A 22,576-nucleotide genomic window follows, 5' to 3' on the forward strand; every position below is an offset into this window, starting at 1 on the left:
ATCCATGCTGACTTGGACCTATCATGTCACCTCTTTCCAAATGCGCTGCTATGACATCCTTAATAATTGATTCCATCATTTTACCCACTACCGATGTCAGGCTGACCGGTCTATAATTCCCTGTTATCTCTCTCCCTCCTTTTTTAAAAAGTGGGGTTACATTGGCTACCCTCCACTCCATAGGAACTGATCCAGAGTCAATGGAATGTTGGAAAATGACTGTCAATGCATCCACTATTTCCAAGGCCACCTCCTTAAGTACTCTGGGATGCAGTCCATCAGGCCCTGGGGATTTATCGGCCTTCAATCCCATCAATTTCCCCAACACAATTTCCCGACTAATAAGGATTTCCCTCAGTTCCTCCTCCTTACTAGACCCTCCGACCCCTTTTATATCCGGAAGGTTGTTTGTGTCCTCCTCAGTGAATACCGAACCAAAGTACTTGTTCAATTGGTCCGCCATTTCTTTGTTCCCCGTTATGACTTCCCCTGATTCTGACTGCAGGAGACCTACGTTTGTCTTTACTAACCTTTTTCTCTTTACATATCTATAGAAACTTTTGCAATCCGTCTTAATGTTCCCTGCAAGCTTCTTCTCGTACTCCATTTTCCCTGCCCTAATCAAACCCTTTGTCCTCCTCTGCTGAGTTCTAAATTTCTCCCAGTCCCCGGGTTCGCTGCTATTTCTGGCCAATTTGTATGCCACTTCCTTGGCTTTAATACTATCCCTGATTTCCCTTGATAGCCACGGTTGAGCCACCTTCCCTTTTTTATTTTTACGCCAGACAGGAATGTACAATTGTTGTAGTTCATCCATGCGGTCTCTAAATGTCTGCCATTGCCCATCCACAGTCAACCCCTTCAGTATCATTCGCCAATCTATCCTAGCCAATTCACGCCTCATACCTTCAAAGTTACCCTTCTTTAAGTTCTGGACCATGGTCTCTGAATTAACTGTTTCATTCTCCATCCTAATGCAGAATTCCACCATATTATGGTCACTCTTCCCCAAGGGGTCTCGCACAACGAGATTGCTAATTAATCCTCTCTCATTACACAACACCCAGTCTAAGATGGCCTCCCCCCCCTAGTTGGTTCACTCTAATAAAGAACAATACAAGGTCAATCTTATAATCTCTCTAATAAAGAACAATACAAGGAAAGGTACAAGGTCAAACTTAAAATCACAAATCACTCTAATAAAGAACCATGAACTACATGTTCAAAGGGGGGTCACAGTAAATTATACCTCCCACCTCCCAAAACCTAATTCTAGCTAGGTTAGACTTCAGGGCATGCAGGGACTATGCTTACCAACTCTTTTGATAGTTAGCGGTAGGTCGCGGTTGTTTTTCCCTTGATACCACGTTGACTGTGGTTGGTCGCTGCTGCGATGGTGATGTTCTTCCTACCTTCAGGACTTTGAGGCTGGAGAAATTCGTTTACAACTGTCGCGTTGGTTTCTCTCCTTGTCTTGATGACATACTCGCAGTATAGCACCTGGTGTAGTATGGCATCTGAGATAGTAGCTACCTTGCAACCATCTAACCTCTGTTGAAAACAGATCAGTTATATGATTTCAGTGTTCTAATCTTGCCGCCAGATCTGTTCAAAATCCTTTGTATAATTTTGGCGGGCTTGGTTCTTTGTACTATTTTGTCGGGCTCTTAAAAGTTGATGTGTCTTGGGTAGGTTGATGTTCGAAAACTGTTTCCTGATGGAAATATTAGTTTGGTAATTGCAATGTCCTTTTGTGCTTAGTCTTTCGTATACAGGCTGGATTGGTCCTCTTTGTGATGTATATGCTGAAATGGTTGTCCAGACCCATGTCGATGGGTAGCTACCTCTGGGTGATTTTGTGATGTTAATGTCTCTTGTGGGGGAAGGATTTTCGAATACTCATTCTTCCAGACAGGTTAACTCAGTCCTCACACCCAGGTAGCTTTACTTGATTAGACTGTCTCTTGCTAGTTCTGTAGGTCTGCCCACAGCCTTGAGTTTGTCTTTTAAAATCCAAAATTCTATTAAAGTTCGTAATTTCTTCCATAAGCACTTCAGAGTTCCAAACTTTTCGGTAGATAGTCCCAAATTAAAATTCCTTTTGAATGAGCCCAAACACAGGGGAGGTTTCTTGTGAATTTTGCATTCCTTCAGCACAGAAACAAGCCATTTGGGCAACACAGTTCACATCAGGGTTTATACTCCACTCAAACCTCCTCCCATCTTTTCTCGTCTAAGTTTATCCTCTTTGAGCTTGATTAGTTTATTTAATATTTCTCCTTTTTTAAATGAGGTTGTCTCATTTCTAATCTCATCATCCGATGTAATGTTCACCTGATCTGTGTCCCTGATAAATACTGAAGCAAAGTAATTAATATTCTGCCATTTTTCTATTGGTGCCTGTGATTTTATCCTGTCCATCCCTTAGTGGCCTTATTCCCATCCCAACTTTCCTTTTTTTATTTATGCGCTGTAGAATATTTAATTATTTTGTTTTATGTTCCTTGATAATTTCTCCCTTGTCATGCTCTCTCCTGCTGCCCATGTACTTGGTGTATGCCTCGTTTCTTATCCTCGATTTTTCCCTTATGTCTTTATTCATTCATGGTGTGTCATTAGTGTTTATCTTGCTCTTGTTTTTTCGTGGAATATATTTTTCCTGGACTCTGTTGAACATTGGTTAAATGTTTCCCATTGCTGTTCTACATCATCGTTACGAACATACGAACGATGACAGACAGGTAAAAACCATCTGGTCCATCAAGCCTGTCCCACACAATTGCGATACCTTGTGTATCGCGATATATACACTCCACCCCACCCAAAACCATGTGATCTCCTGGGAGATGCAAAAAAACAGATAAAAGACCCAGGCCAATTTGGCAAAAAAAAATCTGGGAAATTCCTCCCCGACCCATCTAGGCAATCGAAACTAGTCCAGGAGAACACTCTGGAGCTTAAATTCCCTGCAGTACCTACCTTCTGTAAGAAGTAATATTCGCTGCAGCCAGAAACAAATCCAGCTTTTGCTTGAAGGAATTCAATGGGTCTGCATCCACCACATGAAAGGGCAGCTTGTTCCAGAGATCTACTATTCTCTGTGAAAAGAACCACCACCTGACATCTAACCTGAATCTAGCCTTATACAACTTAAATTTGTGCCCCATGGTTCTGCCTAATCTATTTAATTGAAATAAACGGTCAGCTGGAACACTGTTTATTCCTTTCATTATCTTATAAACCTCAATCATATCCCCCCTATGCTGATCTAAGATAAAGAGTCCCAACTCTTTTAACCTATCTTGATAACAAAGATGCTTTACACTTGGAATTAGTCTAATGGCGCTCTTCTGCACCCTTTCCAGAGCCTCAATATCACCCACCATGTGAGGAGACTTAAACTGGACACAATATTCCAAGTGTGGCCTGACTAAGGTCTTGTACAAGGACAAAATAGTACATCTCGTTTTATACTCAATTGTTCTATGGATACACCCCAACAGTCTATTTACTCTAGTTTTAACTGCATGGCATTGCTCATGTACCTTAAAGGAGGTATGCACTAGAATGCCCAAATCTCTTTCTATCTTGTCATATATTCACAGAACACAGCACACACAGCTTTCTATAATGGCAGGCAGCATCTCAGAAGTTCCGGGAACTTCTGGTCAGCTGACTCATTTATTCACCTTTAGTTGCAATAACACCATACGTCCACATCCACAGTGTGAAGCTACATTACAAGCTTACAGACATTACATTTCTCCCTCCTTAATGAAGAAGTTATTATAACAAATATCATATATAACTTGCATGTTTATACATAACAAAGGATATGGACTTATTTTGCCATATTTACAAATTTAGCTTAACCACACTTCGCTCTTGAACAAAACCTTCCAAACATGGTGTCAAATTTAAACTCATTCGAGGCTGATCCTGAGGAACGTTTTCTTCCAAGGGATTTCCTTGATTTGAACTCACTATAACTTCAGACTGTTTGTTTCCCTGACTCGGACTCAGACTTAAATTCTGATTTTCCCTTGGATTTGTTTCCAGTACACTGGATGTAGTATTTGCTACTGATGTATCAAAACTCTCTGATAAGTCATAAATAATTGAATCATTCCCACCTTCAACTCCTTCCATGTCTGTAGGTAAAATATGATCAATGTGAACAAACCTAACCTGTCCATAATCAAACAGCTTGACCAAATATGTGCGAGAACCAATTATCCACCACTCTACCTAGTAACCAATTTACCCATTTATGGTGTTGGTTCTTCACTCTCACCTTCTGATTTAATTTCACATTTCTCTCTTTTACTCTACCTCTATCATGATTCTCTTTCTGTCTTAATTGTGTCTCTTCTACAGACTGTGTCAAATTTGGTTTAACAACGAGACTCTGGTTCATGGCTGTTGTTTGAGAAACCACGCTGCTGGTGTTCTACCAGTAGTTGTGTGAGGAGTATTACGGTATGTAATTAGGAAATTAGCCAATTTGTGATCCAATGACACGTGTCGTTTCTTTGGATTTGGATCTAACATTTGCTTTATGAGAGCACATTTTACAATTTGTACAGTGCGCTCTGCTGCACCATTCGAAGTAGGGTGGTATGGTGGAACCTTGGTATGTTTCACACCATTTTTGCTCGTGAACTGTGCAAATTCTTCTGAACGGAATTGTGGTCCATTATCTGAAACAATTTCTTCTGGGAGGCCAAATGAAGAAAATAAACTTTGCAAAATATCTAATGCTTTACTTGTTATTTTCCACATTGGAAACACCTCGACCCACTTTGAATGGCTATCAATCACAATGAACAATTGTTGTCCTTCTAGCTCAACAAAATCGATATGTAGCCTTTGCCACACCCTGGGAGACCATTTCCATGGCTGTAATGGTACTGATAGTGGTTGCTTGCTTACCGATTGACATGTCGTACACTAATGTACTCTATCTCTTTATCAAGACCTGGCCACTGTAAGTAACTGCGTGCAAAACTCTTGGTCAAGCACATTCTCAGGTGCCGGTCATGGAGGTCTCCTAATAATTTGGACCTGAATTTATTTGATATAACCACTCTTGCACCCCACATGACATAATCTTTATCAACTGATAATTCATTCCTACGAATGAAGAATGGATGAATATCTTTGTCTGTTACCTGGTTTAGCCATCCATTTGCAATATAATCATACACCTTTGACATCACTAGGTCATGTTTGGTTGCTCTACCAATGTTTTCAGCTGTGACTGGCAGTTCATCAATGTATGAAAAATAAAACATTTATCCCTAACCGGTGTAACTTGGGGAAGGCAATCTAGACATTGCATCAGCATTACTGTGATCAGCTGATCGTCTATATTCAATATCATATGTATATGCTGACAAAATCAAAGCCCATCTGCATGCGGGCTGCAGCTAATGTTGGAACTGGGGACTTTGGATGGAGGATTGCTGTCAGGGGTTTATGGTCCATAACGATGGTAAACTTACGACCATACAAGTATTTGTGGAACTTCTTGACCCCAAAAATGAATGCCAAAGCTTCCCTTTCGATTTGCGCATAATTACTCTCTCTGGCACTGAGTGTGCATGAAGCAAAAGCAATTGGTCTCTCCTCCCCACTACGCAATACATGAGACATTACTGCCCAACTCCATACGGAGAGGCATCACATGCTAGCTTAATCTCCTTAGATATGTCATAGTGAACTAACATGGTGCTCTCTACCAATTTGCTTTTACACTCCTTGAATGCTGTATCGCATTCTTTTGACCACTTCCAATGGACCTGTTTTTTCAATAGTTCATTCAGTGGATGGAATACTGTAGCCAAATTTGGTAGGTACTTCCCATAATAATTCAAAAGACCCAAGAAAGAACGAAGTTCAGTGACATTCCTGGGCCTGGGTGCATTTCTAATTGCATCCAGTTTTCCCATGGCTGGATGTAAACCATCTTTGTCTACTCTGTACCCTAAGTACTCCACTGAGTTTTGAAATAACTCACACTTACGAGCAGACACTCGTATTCTGTGCTTCGCTAGCCATTTGAGGACTTCATTCAATATGTTATTATGAATTTGCCTATTTGGTGCTGAAATTAGTATGTCATCCAAATAACATACTACCCCTTCAATACCTTGCAAAATCTAGTTCATCACCCCTTGGAATATGGCAGGGTTGGAAGACATTCCAAACGGTAGCCTATTAAATTGATATAGACCTAGATGAGTATTTATAGTCAAGCATGACTTGGACTCCTCATCTAGTTCAAGCAGTAAGTAGGCATTCGTAAGCTCCAGTTTTGAGAAGATCTGACCACCTATCAGTGTTATGAACAAATCTATATTTGCCAATGTGTTGGGGACATGACCCTCTAGAACCTGGTTTGCGTTTACTTTATAATCACCACACAATCTCACCTTACCATCGGACTTAGGTACAACAACAATGGGTGTAGCCAATTACATTGATCTATCTTTACAAATAATGTTCTCAGTCTCTAGTCTTTTGAGATCTTGCTCAACTTTCTCCTTGAGTGCATAATTTTTCATCCCACAAACAAAACGGTCCCGCAATGCTCGGTTTTGAAAGTTTCCTAAATTACAGTGAATAGATAGCTTTTTAATGCTACAATGTACTCACTGATATTTTCATCAATCTTTTGATTTCATATACCAAAACAATAGCTTTCATTTTAATGTTCCCTGCAAGCTTCCTCTCATACTCTATTTTCCCTGCCCATATCAAACCCTTTGTCCCCCTCTGCTGAGTTCTAAATTTCTCCCAGTCCCCGGGTTCGCTACTATTTCTGGCCAATTTGTATGCCACTTCCTTGGCTTTAATACTATCCCTGATTTCCCTTGATAGCCACGGTTGAGCCACCTTCCCTTTTTTATTTTTACGCTAGACAGGGATGTACAATTGTTGTAGTTCATCCATGCTGTCTCTAAATGTCTGCCATTGCCCATCCACTGTCAACCCCTTAAGTATCATTCGCCAATCTATCCTAGCCAGTTCACGCCTCATACCTTCATCGTTACCCTTCTTTAAGTTCTGGACCATGGTCTCTGAATTAACTGTTTCATTCTCCATCCTAATGCAGAATTCCACCATATTATGGTCACTCTTCCCTAAGGGGCCTCGCACAACGAGATTGCTAATTAATCCTCTCTCATTACACAACACCCAGTCTAAGATGGCCTCCCCCCTAGTTGGTTCCTCAACATGGTGGTCTAGAAAACCATCCCTTATGCACTCCAGAAATCCTCCTCCACCGTATTGCTTCCAGTCTGGTTAGCCCAATCTATATGCATATTAAAGTCACCCATGATAACTGCTGCACCTTTATTGCATGCACCCCTAATTTCCTGTTTGATGCCCTCCCCTTACATATTCGTTCCGAAAGGAGGCCTGTACACATTGTAGGCACTCCATTTCTTTTTTCCCTTTCCCTACCTCTTCTGGCCAATTAATATTGGGAAGGTTGAAATGCCCCATTATTATTATTCTATGTTTTTTGCTAATTTCCCTAATTTGTTTGCATATTTATTCCTTCACTTCCCTTCCATTATTTGGTGGTCTGTCGACTACCCCTGTTAGGGTGATTGATCCTTTATTATCTTTTATCTCTATCCACATGTATTTTATTTATGTCTTACTGATAGCCGCGTCACGTTTTTCTACTGCCATTATGTTATCCCTCATAAGTACAACTGCTCCACCTCCTCTTTACCCTTCTCTATCTTTTCTAATTATGGTATATGAATAAATATAATTATTAAGAGCAATATTGCAGCGGGTTGAAAAGCCAACTGACTGTCAATACTAAGTATTTGAGTGATTTGATTCGTTGGTTTCGTTGAGGCTGCTGGTTCCTGATTGGCTGCTTTGAAAACAAAATGATGAATTGTAATCCTGGTTGTCACGTTTCTGGACAATTGATCATTTTTTTCTTCTTGGAAAATCATTTAGGATTGAGTTCTGCTTAAGTGTTTTAGACACAAAGTGAATATGCACAGGTTTTAAAAAGCACCACAGGCAATTGAAGATATGTTCTCAAGCCAGACAGGGCAGATTATTGAGTGTCACATTCACAACTGTTTCAATAAGGGTCATATGTCTCGCTGGTGCTCGCAGGCTGGGGGCCGCACAGACTGCTGGGGAGCAGGCCGAGAAGCAGAAGGAGCAGTGTGGCGGCCTAGCCCAGCATTCTGCGTGACCCCTGGCCTGAGAGCACCATCGGAGCAGGCCGGGGAGTGGAAGGAACAGCGTGGCGGCCGAGCCCAGCAGTCTGTGCGGCCCCCGGCCTGCGAACACCATCGGAGTAGGCTGGGGAGCAGAAGGAGCAGCACGTGCTGGGGCAGGAGAGCAATGGCAGTGAAAAGGGACATCATTAAGGTCCAGGTTGGTGATTGGAGCGTGGGCAGGTACTGCAGGAGCGGCGAGGTCGGGGCCAAGGAGTGGCGAGAGATTGTGGAGGGACATGATCGGGGCCCAGGAGAGGCGTGAGTTCGGGGCCCAGAAGAGTCGAGGACCCTGGGGCAGCACGGGCCAGCCCACGCTGCGATATGTGTGCGTACTAGGTCCGTGCAGCAGAGCTGGTCTGCAGTCGTCTAGGTTAACCCTTGCTACTGGACCAAGACCTAGCTTTGTCAAGCCCGTGGTGGCTGGTGTGCAAAATTGGATACATTGCACTTGCTCCCTTCACCTATGGCCCAAGGCCCCACCCCATTGCTGGCCAAGAATGGGCAGACACTCATTAAGGACTCCAAGGCAGTCAGAGCCCACTGGAAGGAGCACTTCGAAGATCTCCTTATTCGATTCTCTGCCTTTGACACGAGTCTGCCTCGACTCCATCCCGCAGCATGCTACCCATCACCATCTCAGCAAAACCCCAGCCCTGCACGAGGTAGAAAAGGCCATCCGTCAGCTCAAGAATGAGGCATCAGGAGCAGATGGAATCTCCGCCGAGGCACTAAAGTATGGCAGAGAAGCACTATTGGCATAAATGCATGACCTCATCTCTCTTATCTGGAAAGAGGAGAGCATACCGTGAGATCTCAGAGATGCCATAATGGTGACCATCTTCAAAAAGGGGGATATGTTCAACTGCGGCAACTGCAGAGGAATCTCCCTGCTATCGACCACTAGGAAAGTCATTGCTAGAATTCTCCTCAAGAAGAGCTCCTCCCAGAGTCACAATGCGGATTCCGTCCACAAGGGATACAATGACATGATCTTCACTGCGCAACAACTACAAGAGAAATGCAGGGAACAGCACCAACCCTTGTAAATGGCCTTCTTTGACCTCACAAAGGCCTTTGACACTGTCAACCATGAGGGACTATGGAGCGTCCTCCTTCGTTTCGGCTGCCCCCAAAAGTTTGTCACCATCCTTCGCCTGCTCCACGACAACATGCAAGCCGTGATCCTGACCAATAGATCCATCACAGACCCAATCCGCGACCGGACCGGGGTCCCTTTTATAAACCCATGTTGACTCTGTCTAATCAAATTATGATTTTCTAAGTGCCCTGTTACTATTGTGTACATAAATAAACTGACTAACTGAAACAGAAGTAATGTAAATTAACTGTGTCCTTTATAGCAACTCCCAAAATGGTGTTCCAAACCAGCATGAACCAGCACGTTTACAGTAGTGTGTGAATAACTCTTGCAGGATCTTAATGCATGTCTCGAGAGGGTTTGTGTAACAAACAAATAGAGTATGAACACAACATATATCCCCCTTTCTGAAAACACAACCTATGAACAGACAGAGTCCTTGAGATAGCCAGGCCGTGTTCTGATATGCTGAGAGCGGCACGGAACTTGCGGTATTTGATCGTGGTTTTCGGTTGTGAACCAGAATGGTGCCTCTGTTCCATCCTGCTGGTCTGTTGGCCTTTGAGTTGGGATCAGTCTATGAGTGTTCCATCGAGTTCCATCATTGAGCTCATAGGTGTGAGGGCTGAACTTTTGCCCGTTCTGTTTTGGAGGCGAAAGTGAAAATGCGAGCTTATGACACTGGTTTGGGCGCTTAACTCTGACCCAATCTCTGTTCTTCAGTTGGGGCTTTTGAGCGCGTCGTTTTTTGTCAGTGTACTACTTTGCTTTTCGTTGCCGTTCCGAAATCTGGGATGCGAGTGTTGTTATCTTCGCGCTAGGTTTGGCTAGGGGTTTGAGAATGTCCAATAACCAGCCAGGATTCCGCCCAATCATGAGCTCAGTGGGTGTCTTCCCCGTAGTGAGTGCTTTGTCGAACGATTTGTGTGGAGAATGGTTTGAACCGCTTCGTCGAATGTTTGGCCTGCTGCGAGGTTGGCTTTCAAATCCTCTTTGATGACTGCGATTAAATCGCTCAACACCTCCAATGCTTTGAGGATTGTACCGAGCAGTAAAGCGATGCTCGATAGCATGACTAATGAGGAAATCCGCGAACTGGTCGGACACAAACTGTGGTCCATTGTCAGTGACTTCTGGGAGGCCCTACTTCGTGAACATACACTGCGGAATAATGACGATCGTTGATGAGGTCACTGAACTTGTTGTAGCGATTTCTGGCCATTTGGAATGCAGGTCATATACTACAAGGAAACGCTAGTGCTGTGGAGCTGATTCAACTGGACCGAAGATATCCATCTGAAGTTGTTGCCATGGTCTTTGTGGCCATGGAATGGGCTTCAATGGTGCTGGTCAGATGTGTTTGTGGCCTTTTCGCTCAGACTGCATGCTTTGCAGTGTGAGACAAACTCCTCGATGCGAGTGTCAATCCCAGGCCACCATACTGAATCGCAACATTTCTGCTTCATGCGAACTATGCCAGGGTGTAATACATAGGTGGATCTTCTCATTTTTATACCAAGCAATGATTAAGTTCGAGATCCAGGGTGAGGAATCGATGCTCTCAATGATTCCTGAGATTCGAGTCGCTTTAATTCTGCGGATACTTGGTCATGAACCGCGAATGGGAGATGGCAAAGTCACTGCATAACCGGTTTGACGGAAGAGTCAACGCGGAGATGATGGCAGAATTTTGATGTCACTCCAAACCCTGTGAAGATTGAGGGATACTGCTTGTCAAAGTCCACCGTGTACACAGGTGTGCCGGTTGGGTCGTAAACTTTGAATCCAAGCTTATCAAAAAGGTCAACACCCATGAGGCTTCATCCTTTCGCGACATGAAAGGAAAAGTTCTCTAATGTTATGTCCTTGTAGTATATCGGGACAGATATGACCCCAAGTGTAAAGTCCTTACACAATACCACAAATCCACACGAGGCACATTTCTATGGACAAGGTCACTCCGTGACCTGAACCTTTATTCACAGGACCAAGAAGTGAAGACCCTGCGTGGGACCTCCTTTTATATACCTGGATGACTAGGTGAGGAGTGTCTCCCACAAGTTCACCCCTGTGGTCAAGGTGTGCATTTCTTACGTATATACAGTATTGCAGTGTTGTTACATAAAGGTTACATACATGACATCACCTCCCCCTCAACATCTTATTGGGATCATAGGTTAAGTCTCTCGGGTGGTCTGCGCTCTCTCGTGGAGCACCGCAGTTGGGGCTCTGGTTGTTGAGCCTTGGTCTGTCACCTGTGGTGATTCCGGCCTGTCCGGGCTGACCGCAGGGACTGTGCATGCTGCTGAATGTTCTTGTTGCTCATTCACTGGCGGTGGTGTGAATACCATCTCATGATCTTCCTCAGGTTCCTCAGTGTCCATGCTGAACCTTTTTTTTTTACTTGGTCCAGAGTCTTGCGGCATATCGGCCCATTGTTAAGTTTAACCACTATGACCCTATTCCCCTCTTTGTCTATTACAACACCCTCAAGCCATTTGGGCCCCAAAGCGTGATTGAGAACAAATACGGGGTCATCTTTTTCTGTACATCTCCCCCTTGAATTTCGGTCATGGTACTCGTTTTGGGACTGGCGCTTGCCCTAAACAATGTCGGATAGGACTGGATGAATGAGGGACAGCTGAGTTTTGAGTGTTCGTTTCATGAATAGCTCCATGGGCAAGATCCCCGTGAGCGAATGCGGTCGGGACCTATAGGCCAGCAGGAGGCACGATAGGTGGCATTGAAGGGAGGGTCCTTGAATCCGGAGCATGCCTTGTTTTATGATTTGGACTGCACGTTCCACCTGGCCATTGAAGGCTGGCTTGAACGGCGCTGTCCTGACATGGTTAATGCCATTACCCAACATGAACTCCCAGAATTCGTAGCTTGTGAAACATGGGCCATTATCGCTAACAAGGATGTCCGGCAAGCCGTGGGTGGCAAAGACCACGCACAGACTCTCCACGGTGGTGGATGTCGCGCACGAATTCAAAATGATGCACTCGATCCATTTCGAGTACGCATCAACCACAATGAGAAACATTTTTCCCATGAACAGGCCTGCGTAGTCTACGTGAATATGTGACCATGGCCTGGTGGGCCAGGGCCACGGGCTGAGCGGGGCCTCCCTGGGGGCATTACCTAGCTGGGCACACGTCGTGCATCTGCGAACACAGTGTTCCAGGTCTGAATCAATTCCCGGCCACCACACATGTGACCGGGCAATGGCCTTCATCAGCACGATGCCTGGGTGCTCGCTGTGGAGTTCCCTGATGAATGCCCTCTGGGGCATGACTACCCAGCTGCCCCATAATAGGCAGTCGGCTTGGATGGAGAGCTCATCCATCCGTCTGTGAAACGGTCTGACCTCCTCAGGGCATGCTCCGTGTGCGGGCGCCCAATCCCCAGTCAGGACACATTTCTTAATCAAGGATAGGAGGGGCTCTCTGTTGGTCCAGATTTTGATCTGGCAGGCTCTGATGGGGGAACCTGCGCTGTCAAAGGCATCGACAGCCATGACCATCTCGGTACTTTGCTCCGCTGCCCCCTCAGTGGTGGCCAGTGGAAGCCTGCTGAGCGCGTCAGCGCAATTTTCGGTACCGGATGGTGTAGTCATACGCAGTGAGCTTGAGAGCCCATCGCAGTATGCGAGCTGACACATTGGCATTGACAGCCTTGCTGTCTGACAGCAGGGTTGTTAACGGCTTGTGGTCCGTTTCTAATTCGAACCTCCTGCCAAAAAGGTACTGATGCATCTTTTTCACCCCATAGAGACACATGCGAGTGCTTCCTTCTCAACCATCCCATATCCCCATTCAGCTTGAGAGAGCGACCTGGAGGCATAAGCCACAGGTTGTAGTTGGCCCTCAGTGTTACCCTCCTGCAACACGCACCCAGCCCCATAGGACGATGCATCACATGTCAGAACCAATTTCTTACGGGGGTCGTACAGGGTCAACAACTTATTTGAACAAAGTAGGTTCCGCGCCCGATTGAAAGCCCGTTCCTGACAGTCCCCCCAAAACCAATCGCAACTCTTACGCAGGAGCATGTGTAGCTGCTCCAACACCGTGCTTAAGTTCGGCAGAAAGTTCCCGAAATAGTTCAAGAGTCCCAGAAATGAACGCAACTCTGATGTGTTGCAGGGCCTGGGTGCTCGTTGAATCGCCTCCATTTTGGATTCGGTAGGCCGAATCCCGTCTGCAGCAACCCTCCTGCCCAGAAGCTCGACCTTGAGAGCCAAAAACATACACTTAGACTTCTTGAGTTGCAGGCCTACCCGGTTCAGTCGGCGTAGCACCTCCTCCAGGTTGTGGAGGTGTTCCCCGGTGTCACAACCGGTGATGAGGATGTCGTCCTGGAATACGATCATTCCGAGAATGGATTTGAGCAGGCTTTCCATGTTTCTTTGAAAAATCGCGGCTGCTGATCGAATGCCAAACGGACACCTGTTGTAAACAAACAGTCCCTTGTGCGTGGTGATGGTGGTCAGTAGTTTTGATTCGTCGGCCAGTTCTTGGGTCATGTAGGCTGAAGTGAGGTCCAACTTGGTGAACAGCTTGCCGCCTGCCGGCGTGGCAAAAAGGTCCTCCGCTCTCGGGAGCGGGTATTGGTCTTGCAGGGACACCCGGTTAATAGTGGCCTTGTAGTCGCCACAGATCCTGACCGAGCCATCCACTTTTATGACGGGAACGATGGGATTCGCCCAGTCGCTGAATTCAACGGGCGAGATGATGCCCTCTCTCAGCAACTGATCCAACTTGCACTCAATTTTCTCCCGCATCACATACGGCACAGCTCTGGTTTTGTGATGTACTGGTCTGGCGTCCGGGGTGATGCGTATCACTACTTTGGTACCTTTGAACGTCCCGACGCCAGGTTGAAATAGTGACTCAAATTGCTGTAGGACCTGTGAGCATGAACTTCGCTCCACAGATGACATGGCGTGCACATCCCCCCCATTTCCAGTTCATCTCGGCTAACAGTGCGGGACCATTGCCTGGGACAATCCAGAGCGGCAGCTGGTTCACCGATTCATTGTGTGTGACTGCCAACATTGCACTGCTTAGCACTGGAATGATTTCTTTGGTGTACGTCCATAATTGCATCTCATTGCGTTCTAGTTTGAGTCTGCTGGCTTTGAGTGGCCACAGCTTTTCGTATTGTTGAACGCTCATGAGTGACTGGTTGGCCCCCATGTCCAGCTCCATGCGTACAGGGATGCCGTTTAATAGGACTTTCATCATCATAGCTGGCGTTTTGGTATATATAAGAGCTGTGAATGTTTGCCACATGAGCTCGCTGAACTTCAGCGTCCATTGATTTGTCCCAAGTGTCATCCTGCCTCGCAGACCCCTCATCTGGTTCATCCGCCTCGTATATTAGCCTGGTTACAGGCTTTCTGCACAATGTGGCTAAATGGCCACTGAGGTTACAATTTCTGCAGATGAACTGGTGAAACCTGCAAGTCCTGGCAGCATGTCTGCCCCCACACCTCCAGCATGAACTGAGATTCCCATTGTTGTGAACAAAAGATCTGTTACCAGACATTCCTCGCTGATTGTCCCTTTGACTGCTCTTGAGCACTCTGTTAATGGGTGTCAATGGCCCCGTCCCAGGTCGCATTGTCCACTGGGGGGACGTAAATGTCCGTTCAGCCTGCCATTGTCTCTGTTGGAGACTTACTCTTGGGTCTATTGCTGCCTGGGGTGTGTTGAACTGCCCTTGCCTGCCTGAGGGGCTCTGTGTTGCGTTTATGATATTGACTCCCTGATCTGCCATTGGAGGCAAAATTGCGCACGTATATTATCTTGGTTTCTTCCTCCCCTGCAATAAAAGTCTGAGCCATCAACACCGCCGCTTCCAAGGTCAAGTCCTTGGTCTCAATTAGCTTTCTGAAAATCCCAGCATGACCGATGCCCTCAATAAAGAAATCCCTTAGCATCTCCCCTCTGCAGGCATCTGTGAACTTACAGAGGCTGGCCAAACGCCGGAGGTCCGCAACGAAATCCGGTATGCTCTGTCCTTCCCGACGTCGGTGGGTATAGAATCTATATCGGGCCATGTGTACGCTGCTCGCCGGTTTGAGGTGCTCACCGATTAGTTTGCTGAGCTCTTCAAAGGTTTTGTCCGCCGGTTTCTCGGGTGCTAGCAGGTCTTTCATGAGCGCGTAAGTCTTGGGTCCGCAGCTGGTCAGCAGATGAGCCCTTCGCTTGTCGGCTGCTGCTTCTCCCAGCCAGTCCTTCATGACAAAACTCTGCTGGAGCCTCTCAATGAAATCGTCCCAGTCCTCACCAACACAGTTCCGTTCATCTGTGCTGCTGGTGGCCATTCTTGTGGGTCGTTGATTCCTGTTTCTTGTTGCCAATGTAAAGTCCTTACAGAATACCACAAATCCACACGAGGCATATTTCTATGGACAAGGTCACTCCATGACCTAAACCTTTATTCACAGGACCAAGAAGTGAAGACCCTGCGTGGGACCCCCCTTTATATATCTAGATGACCAGGTGAGGAGTGTCTCCCACAAGTTCACCCCCTGTGGTCAAGGTGTGCATTTCTTACGTATAGCAGTATTGCAGTGTTGTTACATAAAGGTTACATACATGACACCAAGTACCCCAATTTTGAAGTCGGGGTATACATGTAGAGTGGAAGTTGCGGGCTGCAGTTGACAGTGTATGAAGTGGATTTTGTACACAGCCTGACTCAATATGGAGACTTTGGCTCCAAGGTCAGTGAGGAGGCGGATGAGCGTGCCGTCAATGTTTACATCACAGTCCTTGAATTTGCCCGAACCGATGTGCGAAATGTCACTAACGGTGTAAACCATACTGGGTTCATCACTATTGGGGTTGTCCACATGTTGAATATGCTGCACTTCCTTAATAATGGATTCCAGCATTTTCCTGGTGACCGATGTCAGGCTAACTGGCCTGTAGTTCCTTGTTCTCTGTTTCCTTCTTTTCTTGACTAGCATGGCTACATTTGCTACCTTCCAATTCACTGGGACCATTCTAGAATCTAGGGAATTTTGGAAGATCACAACCAGGAACCTCTTTTAGAAATCCTAGGATGTAGGCCATCAGCTCCATTTGATTTGTCGCTGGTTAATCCCATTGGTTTCGCAAGTACTTTTTCTCTTCTGATACTAGTTAATAAGTTCCTCACTTTCATTAGCCCCTTCGTTTCCACTATTTTTGGTATTTCGTATTTTGAGCTCTCATGCCCTACATATTCGTTTAAGGTGTGGCAATCTCTGAAGTGTGATCTCGGAGAGATATATTTTTATACTCAATTAACAGTAATCAGAACTGGGGTTTCAAATTGGTAATATTATCAATCAAGCATATTTTAATTTTATTCAACTTGATGCATTTTAACTAATTTGAAGTTCTTAAATAAATATCAAAATCCATATAAAGGTTCTAATAACATTTCCTTGTTTCTTGTGTTTTCAGAAATGGAGAGATGGCGTCAGACTTAATGCAGTAAGTAAAATATACAACGATTGTTCTTTTAACTGAAGTAGCTATTGTCAGCCAAGCACACACCCAAAGGCATAGGTCACTATATTTTCATGGATGTTCATGGACATCAAAGCAAAGAGATGGAAAATATTCTTCATAATAGGTCTGTCCATATCATCCTTGCTGTTGAGATCATTTTATTGTCAGCCTTTGGCAATAGTATATTATTTTAATAGCAAACTCATTATTGGGGCAAAGTAAAGTCAGATCCAACAGAGGGACTAGCATTTATTTCTGCTGAAAATTATAAAGTTGCCGAAAGGTGAAAATAGCTAAGTAATTGCATACGGCGTAGATTTTGTATGGAGGCTTTCCCGATCGTCCGCCATAACTTCGTCAAAATCCTAGAGAAACTGCGCAAATGGCATCACTTCTCTAGGGTTTCCGCAGATCTTCCGCCAACGGAACAATTGGGAGAACTCCCTTGGGAATTCTACTCTTCTGTTGCCCATTTACGCAGAGTGGAATATTCAAATCTTTCTGTATTACATGCAAATGCATTGGCAGCTGTGGCTCAATTGGTAGCACTCTTGCCACTGAGTCAGAAGGTGCAGGTTCAAATCCCACTCTAGCGACGTTGAGCACATAAATCTAAGCTGACACTACAGGTGAGTACTGCACTGTCTGCTCCATGAGTTGTCTGGGACATCCATGTGCCACGTTCTAGCTCTGCTCTTTTGGTATTTAGAGGTGTCATTAGCCAGGGTTGCTGCATATACTCACAGCTTTGATGGAGTCACTCCTTCAAAGATATATGAGCTGTGAATAATGAAGGAATCATACATGCTGCCTGGCAAGTCTACATTGGTCCACCCTAAGTCAGCCATGGCTCATTTGGTAGCACTCTTGCCTCTGAGTCAGAACGTTATGGCTTCAAGTCCCACTGCAGAGACTTGAGCACAAAAATTTAAGCTGACACTCTAGTGCAGTACTGAGGGAGTGCTGCAGTGTCTTTCGGAAGAGACGTTAAACCAAGGCCCCGTCTGCTCCCTCAGGTGGTCAGAAAAGATCCAATGGCACTATTTCGAAGAAGAACAGAGGAGTTATCCTTCTTGTCTTGGCCAATATTTATCCCTCAATCAACATGACTAAAAAAAACAGATTTTCTTGTCATTATCACCATTGCTGTTTGTGGGAGCTTGCTGTGCGCAAATTGGCTGTCGTGTTTCCTACATTACAACTGACTACACTTCAAAAGTTCTTCATTGGCTGTAAAACACTTTGCGACATTCTGAGGTCATGAAAGATGCTATATAAAGATAATTTTTAAAAACAACTTGCATTTATATAGTGCCTTTAACATAGTAAAATGTTAAATCATTTGTACATTGTTGGAGCTGCATTGTTTACAATTAATAAAGTTAGTCCATTCTGAGTCAAACCTTGAAGTACTACAGAAATGCAATTGAAAACTCTACCTTGGAGAAGCCGTAGATTCTAAGGAGAGATGTCTGCCCCTCCATCTGCCATTAATGTTCCATTCCAATGTATGCCTTAGCATGGTGAAAGAGGTCATCCATCAACTGTGCAAAGGAGTATTTGATGGCAAATGGACTAAGCCCTCACAGGTCTTCTGCATGCCCTGGAATTACCCTTTGCAAAATAACATTTAAGATTGTGGTGACCTTCATTGCCACTGTAGGGGCAAATTTGGGCTTATTAGCAACCATTTTTTGGGCACGACAAGGCCCGTTATGGTTCCGAATTGGTGTCTTCGGCGTGAGTGCGCACACTTCTGCCACAAAATGCGCCGGATGCCATATTGATAAAGGGGTTAGCGTGCGCGCACCAAATGTCGGCCGGAAGTATGCAGAACAGAGACATCATGACATCAATCAACATGCAATGCTGATTTGATGCCAGGGCTGCCATTTTTGAGTTCCATGCTCCACACTCTTAACCTCTCACAGCTGAACACACGTTCGACGACCTGAAGGACCCCCACACCAGCCCTATTTCAGCAGATCATCAACTACTTACAGGTTGGTTGCTGGATTATTTCTTCTGACTGCTGCTGAAATTATACATATTTTGGGTGCTTTTCCATACTTGTTAAAAGTTTTTATATTCCACAGGGAATGGTCTAGCTGGGGTTGGAGTTGGTAATTTAATGGCTTGTGCACAAACCAGTTGCTTCCAGACATGGGTGGCCTAGTAGGCCTTCCTCTTGGAACTGGGCATGACTGGGAGAATGAGCAGAGGCCACGCAGAGCTGGACAAGCTGTTCGAAGAGGGAAGAGGAGGAGGGGGAGAAGTGCTCTCAACAGAAGGCCAGTTCTGCCCAGGATGTTCAGGGCGCAATTCTCCTGCTTGAACCTTAGGGGTGCCCAATGTTTGAGATGTCAAACTTCACTAAAGAGATCATCACTAAAATCTTCCAACTGCTGCAGCCACAACTCTAACCTCAGAGCAGGGCAAAGATTGCATTGCCACTGGCTAATAAAGAAATGTCTAATAAATTTTATGTACTGGCTCCTTCCAGGCTGCTGCTGGAGATATTAGCAACATCTCACAGTTTGCAGTGCACTGATGCAAAAAGGTCACTGAGACTCTCTACGCAAAGATTGACAGCTTACTCTACTGAATGCGCTTCCACTTCTCACCAATTGCACCCCCCCCGCAGCCAGTACCCGACAGGCTGCCTCATCTCCTGATGGCCGAGTCTGCCCCTGCACAGCTGCAGTTGAAGCAGCTGTTGGAGCAGTCTTTGGAGGGCACCTGGAGCTCCAAAGCCCAAAGGGTGTAGGCCAGAAGCAGCTCAGCAGTCAGGGCAGGGATCTGAGCAATCTGCCTCTACATGGGATGCACCACGTAGCAGCAGTAGGAAGCATAACTTCAAGAAATTATCAATCACCAAGGGTATGCACATAATATTTTTTGATTACCACCACAGCGTCACTATTGTGGATGGTGATGATCTTCCTCTTCTGACATGCTATCAAACACATCCAACACGCCTCCCATCCTGCTCTTATGACTTGGACAGGTTAGGTGAATGGGCAAATGCATGGCAAATGCAGTATAATATGGATAAATATGAGGTTATCCACTTTGGTGGCAAAAACAGGGAGGCAGAATATTATTTGAATGGTGACAGATTAGGAAACAGGGAGGTGCAATGAGACCTGGGTGTCATGGTACATCAGTCATTGAAAGTTGGCATGAAGGTACAGCAGGCGGTGAAGAAGGCAAATGGCATGTTGGACTTCATAGAGAGAGGATTTGAGTATAGGAGCAGGGAGGTCTTGCTGCAGTTGTACAGCGTCTTGGTGAGGCCACACCTTGAATATTGTGTACAGTTTTGGTCTCCTAATTTGAGGAAGGACATTCTTGCTATTGAGGGAGTGCAGCGAAGGTTCACCAGACTGATTGCCGAGATGACAGGACTGACATATGAAGAAAGACTGGATCGATGAGGCTTATATTCACTGGAATTTAGATGAGAGTGGATCTCATAGAAACATATAAAATTCTGACGGGATTGAACAGATTAGATGCAGGAAGAATGTTCCCGATGTTGGGGAAGTCCAGAACCAGGGGTCACAGTCTAAGGATAAGGGGGAAGCCATTTTGGACCGAGATGAGAAGAAACTTCTTCACTCAGAGAATTGTGAACCTGTGGAATTCTCTACCACAGAAAGTTGTTGAGGCCAGTTCATTAGATATATTCAAAAGGGAGTTAGATGTGGCCCTTATGGCTAAAGGGATCAAAGGGTATGGAGAGAAATTGAGTGATGGTGTCCCTTCATCTTCACTGTCTTCCTGCTCTTCCACCATTGCATGAGCAAGTTCCAGTTCTTCAGTATCTGAAATGAAAAAGGGACAAGGGTTGGTCTGTGGTGAGGGGGGAGGAGAAAGCAAGAAGAGCATGCTTAAACCATCTGCAGTAAATCAGAAGAAAATTAGGGATGAGGGTGATGTGGGATGTGAGAAGGAGGATCAGATATGAGGATACCGTTATCCATTGGTAGCCACGGCCTCAGCTATGGCCCTTCCCATAATGGCCAGCACCGTCTTCTCCATGAGGGTAAGAACATGCAGGAGTGCCTCTCCACCTCTGGTTAGTTCCTGCTGCCTCTGGTTGTGCACCACCTTCTCCTGTAAGAGAGAGGAATGTGTGTCAGTGAATGTCGTGCAATCTGTTTATGTGGTGTGACTGACATGGTTGAATAGCTGGTAGTATGTGCAAGCTGTGGGATGTGGGTGTGAGGCTTACAGCAATGCTAAGTGTGTGAGGGTGAGGTGAAGCATATAATGTTAGATATGAGTCCTGATTGACAGAGATTGTTAATAGATGAGTGATGGGGGTGTGGTGAATTGTGCAGTGGCTGAGGCTAATGCTGCATTTCTTTCCCTGGTGGACCGCCTCGGTACAAATGTCTGTTCTGATGTGTTGGCTGTGTCCTCGCTGGGCTGGTGTGTTGTTGGCCCTGCTGGGTGAACCTGGGCTGTTGGGCATGATGGGTTCAATTTCCTGGTCCGGGGTGGTGTCGTTAATCCTTTGGGTGTGTGTTGTGGGCTCGAAAAAGGTGTTGTCTGCTGTGGGTTCAAGGCAGTCTGTGAACCACAGCCTCGTTTGGTCCAGGTGCTTTCTGCAAATTTGTCCATTGTCTAGTTTGACTACAAACACCCTATTCCCTTCTTTAGCTATCACCGTGCCCGCAATCCACTTGGGACCATGTCCATAGTTTAGCACATACACAGGGTCATTCAGATCAATTTCCCGTGACAGTGGCGCGGCCATCGTTTATATTTTGTTGCTGCCACCTGCTCTCTACCTGATCATGCAGGTTGAGGTGAACCAGCGAGAGTCTGGTTTTAAGTGTCCTTTTCATGAGTAGCTCAGCCGGGGGCACCCCTGTGAGTGAGTGGGGTCTCGTGCGGTAGCTGAGCAGTACTCGGGACAGGCGGGTTTGGAGTGAGCCTTCTGTGACTCGTTTAAAGCTCTGTTTGATTGTTTGTACTGCCCGCTCTGCCTGCCCATTGGAGGCTGGTTTAAACGGGGCCAAGGTGACATGTTTGATCCCATTGCGGGTCATGAATTCTTTAAATTTGGCACTGGTGAAACATGGCCTGTTGTCACTGACCAGTATGTCAGGCAGGCCGTGGGTGGCAAACATGGCCCTCAGGCTTTCAGCGGTGGCGGTGCTTCCCGACATTATTTCACATTCAATCCATTTTGAAAAAGCATCCACCACCACCAGGAACATTTTACCGAGAAACAGGCCTGCATAGTCGACATGGATCCTCGACCATGGTCTGGAGGGCCAGGACCACAAACTTAGTGGTGCCTCTCTGGGCGCGTTGCTCAACTGAGCACACACGCTGCATTGCTGTACACAGGACTCTAAGTCCGAGTCAATACCGGGCCACCACACGTGGGACCTGGCTATCGCTTTCATCATTACTATACCCGGGTGTGTGCTGTGGAGATCCGAGATGAACGTCTCCCTGCCTGAATGGACAGCTCGTCCTTTCGCCGCTGGAACGGCTTAATTAGCTCTTGCATTTCAACGGGGATGCTGGCCCAGCTCCCGTGCAGTACAGAGTTTTTTACTAGGGACAGCAGAGGATCTCGGCTGGTCCAACTCCTAATCTGGTGGGCCGTGACAGGTGATTTAGCATTTTCAAACGCTTCCATTACCATCAACAAGTCTGTGGGCTGCGCCACCATCAACAAGTTT

The 22,576-nt window shown here is 45.7% G+C and overlaps 1 protein-coding gene across 50 annotated transcripts in view; it reads left to right on the top strand.

Annotated features, from left to right (window-relative positions):
- Positions 1-22,576, top strand: part of LOC139232545 (heat shock protein DDB_G0288861-like) — a 990,854-nt gene that overhangs the window by 276,724 nt on the left and 691,554 nt on the right. For all 50 annotated transcript variants that reach the window (XM_070862910.1, XM_070862948.1, XM_070862943.1 and 47 more), the window contains one exon: positions 16,824-16,853. In XM_070862910.1, the coding sequence (XP_070719011.1) occupies positions 16,824-16,853 (30 nt within the window). The remainder of the gene's footprint in view (positions 1-16,823; positions 16,854-22,576) is intronic.

The sequence above is a fragment of the Pristiophorus japonicus genome, chromosome 20, assembly GCF_044704955.1.
Source record: "Pristiophorus japonicus isolate sPriJap1 chromosome 20, sPriJap1.hap1, whole genome shotgun sequence".
Lineage (NCBI taxonomy): Eukaryota > Metazoa > Chordata > Chondrichthyes > Pristiophoridae > Pristiophorus > Pristiophorus japonicus.